The sequence below is a fragment of the Eretmochelys imbricata genome, chromosome 25 (assembly GCF_965152235.1).
Source record: "Eretmochelys imbricata isolate rEreImb1 chromosome 25, rEreImb1.hap1, whole genome shotgun sequence".
NCBI classification, from domain to species: Eukaryota; Metazoa; Chordata; order Testudines; family Cheloniidae; genus Eretmochelys; species Eretmochelys imbricata.
In genome coordinates this window covers 13,913,167-13,918,513 of record NC_135596.1, presented here as the reverse complement: position 1 = coordinate 13,918,513, position 5,347 = coordinate 13,913,167, and the positions used below count along the sequence as shown (strand labels likewise).

General features: G+C 56.3%; 1 protein-coding gene across 1 annotated transcript; it reads left to right on the top strand.

Moving 5' to 3' along the window:
- Positions 1–2,911: 2,911 nt before the first annotated feature.
- GADD45B (growth arrest and DNA damage inducible beta) lies at positions 2,912–5,017 on the top strand. The gene is made up of 4 exons (XM_077841964.1): positions 2,912–3,181; positions 3,318–3,419; positions 3,693–3,909; positions 4,191–5,017. Exons 1-4 carry the CDS (start codon positions 3,138–3,140, stop codon positions 4,302–4,304), a joined length of 477 nt encoding a protein of 158 aa, XP_077698090.1. The 5' UTR covers positions 2,912–3,137; the 3' UTR covers positions 4,305–5,017.
- The last annotated feature ends 330 nt before the right edge of the window (positions 5,018–5,347 follow it).

The following is a 5,347-nucleotide window of genomic DNA, read 5'->3' as shown; positions in this document are numbered from 1 at the left end:
GCCCAGCGCCTAGCGCAACAGCGGCCCGGCTCAGGAAAGCAGAGGAAGAATGCTAACGAGAAGCATAGCTCATCAGCAGGGGCAGCCATCCCCGAGCTAGGATTTAGGGTGACCTCCCCCTATGCCCACTACAGCCCAGCATACCAGTGGGGCTGTCTGCAGGGCCGGGGATGGCCAGCGTGAGCCCCTTGGGACCTGCTGTTAGCTCCTATCCTTGCAACCTCCTTATTCACATGACCCAAAACGCTACAGCCTTCAGCTAGGGCCACTCCCTACCGCCTAGGATCTCACAGCCTCAGTTTCCCCGAGGGCAGCAGTACTTACCCCACTGGGGGAGGGGTTGATTAGTCAATGTCTCTAAGGCACTTTCAGAATAAAAGCACCATGTAAGGGCTACATGTGATTAACTTATTGTTATAATTGCTGCAGTAGGGTTACTACGGAGTCTGGCTCGATCACCGTATTTAGCTACCTTATCTATCCATCCCATATACTTCCCTCTGTCTATCCATCCAGCCCTATACACACCCCCATCTATCTATCTATCCATCCACCCATAACCCCATACGCACCCCTCTATCTATTCCTTTTCACACCCCTCTATCTGTCCATCCATCCATAACCCCATACGCACCCATCTATCCCCATATACTCCCCTCCGTCTATGTATCCATCCATCCACCTCCATATACACACATCTACGTATCTATCCCCATTCACACCCTTTGTCTATCCATCTACCCATTGATCTCCATACGCACCCCTCTATCTACCCCTATGCACACCCAGCTATCTATCCGTCCACCCAGAATCCCATACGCACCCATTGATCCCCATATACACCCCTCTGTCTATGTATCCATCCATCTCCATATACACCCCTCTAGGTATCTATCCCCATGCACACCCTTTGTCTATCCACTGATCTCCATACACACGCCTCTATCTATCCCCCCACACCCATCCACACACCCTCTTATCCCTCCAGCACAGGTCTAGAGTTCCCATCCCAGCTGTCTCTCAGGCCCAGAGCCTCCAAGGTATTTAGGGGCCTCCCCAGCCTGGGGGCTCTGGGCGGATGCCCGCGGAACTCCCACTGAGATCAAGGGAGGGGGTTTGCACTTCAGGTCACAAGCCGAGCCGCCAGCCTGCTGTGCACGCCGGGCCCGCTAGGCGGCGGCCTTGCCCGCCGCGAGCGGCCTCCGCCGGCTGGTTTGGCAGCTGGCCTGCCCGGCGCTGCTGGGCGCCTCCCGGCAGCTACCGGCCGGGTTTGCAACGACAACACACGACCGCAGGGTGCAAAGCAGCCACGCCCGAGCGCCCCGGGCAGGAAGGGTCAGAGGGGGGGAGAAACTCGGCCCTCTGCAGCCTGAACCCCAGGTCCTGAGCACCGGCCCCTGCAATGCAGAAATGTCATTCATTGCACCCCCCTCGGCGCTGAGCTGGGGGCGCCCCCCTGCCCTGTGGATGCGTCTCCAGAGAGACCAGCCGGGCAGCAAGCTGCCAGTTGCACTTTCTGTTTTTTTGCAAATCCACCTGGGGCTAATCTCCCCCGAAACGTGAGCCTCGAGCAAGCCTATTGCAACACGCCCTGCTTTGCACCGGGGATCTTTTACCTCTGCAAAAGTTCAGGCTCCAAGCTCGACCTCCCACGTGCTTTGCAGAGCGGGGCGTTATGCGAACCTTGCAGCTCCCCCCCCCCCCCGCCCCCCATTCAAATACAAACTGAAGGCCAGCCCAGCAGCGCTCCCTGCAAGTCCCCTGGCAGCTCCGCTGCTCGGGAAAGTACACGGTGTCTTGTTTGCGTTCCCAGGTTTGTGAGGGACCCGGAGATTTGGAGGTTGGTTAATTCTCGGCCTGAAATCAATCTTGCCACCCAGGCAGCTCCCATCGTGAGCGCGAGCCTGAAGCGTGTGTACCCCAGTAAAGACTGTACGCCTCCCCACACACACACCCCCCCGGGGTCTAAGGAGCGTTGCAGAAGAAGAAAAGAGAGGACCCCTAGAAGGTCCAAGCCAAGGAAACATGATGCACGCTGCAGGGGTTGTTGTGAAACAAGTCACCAAGTTTTTGCAAGCTGCAGAAACCATGACTGGCTCTAAAACCTCATGATTAACTCACCCTTTCCCCTCCGCCGCCTACACAACACTATAGACTTGGTGCTCTTCGTTTTCTGCCTGCGAGGTGGAATGGGTATCGCCCTGATCAAATGAGGGTGCGGGGAGGCAACGTACCCCTGCATAGCAGGGAATTCACCAGACAAGTTTGCTTTTTGCAGCTCCAGAGCTCAGTCCTGGGAATATAGACACCTCCTCCCCTCCCACCCCCCAGCATCTCGGAATTTGCTCCGGAGTGGAAGAGAATACTTGTTTTCCCTTTGCATAATGTCCCTGCTTTTCCTTTGCCAAATGCATCCTCGCCTGGACGTGGCTTTTTGGTCCCTGAACAGACTCAGCCCGGATCAGGGTGGCCGGGGGCTTCCTGGGAAAGCGGCGCGGGGGGGGATTTCCAGGGGCATGCATTTCCATGTAAACCCTTGGGATAGTTATCTCCTCTGCACATAGCACGGCTTCCAGCCCTGCCCCCACGGCTGCAAGCCCAGGGCTCTGTGGAAATCCCACGCCTCTGCCCAGCACAGGAACAAAACCTGCTGAGAAATGTCTATCGAAACTCTCGCTCGTGTGCTGTGTGTTTTGTGTGTGTTTTTTTAAGCAAATCCCTCCCTTGGAAAACTTCCCCCGCCCCACGTGGGGCTACTCGCTATTTTCCCCCAGTGGGAGAACCAATCAGCTGGCACCGGGTTTTTTCCCTTTGTGGCCGAGGAACCAATAGGAAAGGAGACGCCCCGCCCCTTCTGCAAGGCTATAAAAGGCGCCCGCAGCGGCCGCTGTTCCTGAGACTGTTTGGAGAAGCCGGGGTGTTGGATTCGGAGTGGCGCCGGATTGACCCGCAGCTGGAGCGTCTGACGTCGCGGGGAGATTGCCGCCGGGAGGAGCGAGCCTTGTTTCTCCAGTGGATTATTGCACGGCTCCCGCCGGCCCTCTGCGCTGCTGCTGAGGCCCTTGGGCTGAGGGTTGCTGCTTTTCCCCCCCCCCGTCTCCTCCTGACTCCAAGCCGCTGTGGATTATAATTGCAACATGACCCTGGAAGAGCTGGTGGCTTGCGACAACGCTGCCCAAAAGTAAGTGTCCCCCTCCTTGGCGGCGCTGCAGGAGCATGCGGCGGTCCCGGCGCTCCCCGCTGGCCCTGCGCCGGCCGGGCTTTCCAAAGCGGCTCCGCATTAACGCCGCCCCCCCCCCTTGTGCCCTCTCCCAAAGGATGCAGACCGTCAGCGGAGCGGTGGAGCAGCTGCTGGTGGCGGCTCAGAGGCAGGACTGCCTGACCGTCGGCGTCTATGAGTCGGCCAAGCTCATGAATGTGTAAGTGGCGCTGGCCGTGGCGTGTGCAGGGTCTGATCAGCTGATGGGGCGGGGGGGTGCTCAGCTCACCCAGCTCTGCTGGAGCTGGGGGGGTGATGGGGAGCTGGGGGTGACAGATGCAAGAGAGACGCACTCCGGCATTGGCTGTTTGCTCAGGAGCAGCTGGGGGGGGGGGGTAGGGCTGAGACTCATTTCCTTAGATGGAGAGTCGATTTGTGGGGCCTGTCTTCCCCCCTGATCCTGACCGGTCTGCTTCCTCCCCGTGCCCTTCAGGGATCCCGACAGCGTGGTGCTTTGCCTCCTTGCCATTGATGAAGAAGATGAGGGTGACATCGCCTTGCAAATCCACTTCACCCTCATCCAGGCTTTCTGCTGCGACAACGACATCAACATCCTGCGGGTGTCCGGCATGCAGCGGCTGGCCAAGGTCCTCGGAGAGAGTTTGGAGGACAACAGCGAACCCCGGGACCTGCACTGCATCCTAGTGACGGTAAGTCCCCTATGGTGCTGGGTGCCAGGGGTTGGGGAGGGTGTCCATCACCTGGGAGTCAATCCCATCCCTGTAGAGGGGAGCTTGTATTGTTCAGTGGTGCTGATGCAGGGCCATGTGACCTGGGGCTGAGCCAAGGTGCTTCAGTGATGTGTATGTTACCGAACAGCCGTGGTGTGGGTCACCGCTCAAGTATGTTTCCTGAATGGGCGGGGGTGACGTCCAAGAGGCTTGCGTTTTGTTGTTGCTAACGGTTGGATCTGTGTCTCCTCTCCCACCAGAATCCCCACACCGATTCCTGGAAGAGCCAAGGGTTGGAGGAAGTAGCCAGTTACTGTGAAGAAAGTCGCTGTAACAACCAGTGGGTCCCCTATGTCTCGCTGCTGGAGCGTTGAGCCGGGCACTGCCTTCTCGTTTTGTGCTGAATTCATGTTTTTTAACAAAAAAAACGACAACATTTTAAAAAAATAAAAAACCACCCCATCAAAATAAAAGCTAAGGAGTGACGGAGAGGAGAGAGCCTGGGCCGGCAGCGACAGTGTGCGTGGAAAGGGAGGAGCGCCAGGGGACTGGCGATGGCAAAGGGGCTGTGACAGCAAAGGGGCTGTGACAGCGTGGAGACCGTTAAAGGAGGAGCAGGCGGGCAGGAGACATGCTTGGGGGAATGGCTGAGTCAAGGCGACTGACTCCTCGAACGTGAAGAGTGCTCGAATCCTGTACGCAAGGCACGACGTGTTTCTCTGACGTGTTTCTCTGTCTGCGTGGGGTGTGGATGCCACTGATCCATGGCAAAAGACTGGATTTCCCTCCGCTCCCTTTCTCTGCAGCGGGAGGGGGCATGACCACATTTTGCTAAGGACTTAATGTGGCAGGGTGGGGAAGAGACTGGATTTTTATTCCATTTTTTGAATCTGCTTTGTGTTGTGGATGGAAGATGCGAGGACTGAAAAGGACAGTTGCAAATGAACTCTTTTTATTTTTTAATGGACAGAATGTCTTATATTTATAAGCTCAAGATTGCAATTTTTTTCTTTGCACTCAAGCCACTAAGTGATTCTATATATTCTTGTACAATGAACTTGCAATAAATTTCTGAAAGCTAAATATCGCTTCCTCTTGCATCCTTTTTTATTTTTTTTCCCCGTCCAGCTGTGACGCTTCCTGGTCCCTGCATGTTGCATCACGGCACGTCCTGTACTCTGTGAGCGGCTCAGGATGTAGCTGTGTTCTTAAACCAGCTTCCAGGAGCCAGCCCTGTTCTCGCTCTTTGCAAAACACTGTGGCTTTCTGGCTCCATGGCGCCACCACTTCTGTAAATTGACAAAGAGGCTTAAACAAGCAGCAATTAAGGGCTGGCCTGTTGCAAAATGCCATGTGAGCTGCTGGCTGGTGCAGCCTCCTGCCTACTTGCAGCTAAACAGGATTTTGTCTGGTTTCG

What these genes read in the sequence shown, in the direction of transcription:
- GADD45B (XM_077841964.1), top strand. Translation starts at nt 3,138, where the DNA reads ATGACCCTGGAAGAGCTGGTGGCTTGCGACAACGCTGCCCAAAA. An exon ending in TGCGACAACGCTGCCCAAAA is followed by an intron (nt 3,182 to 3,317) that starts GTAAGTGTCCCC and finishes CCTCTCCCAAAG; the next exon opens with GATGCAGACCGTCAGCGGAG. An exon ending in TCGGCCAAGCTCATGAATGT is followed by an intron (nt 3,420 to 3,692) that starts GTAAGTGGCGCT and finishes CGTGCCCTTCAG; the next exon opens with GGATCCCGACAGCGTGGTGC.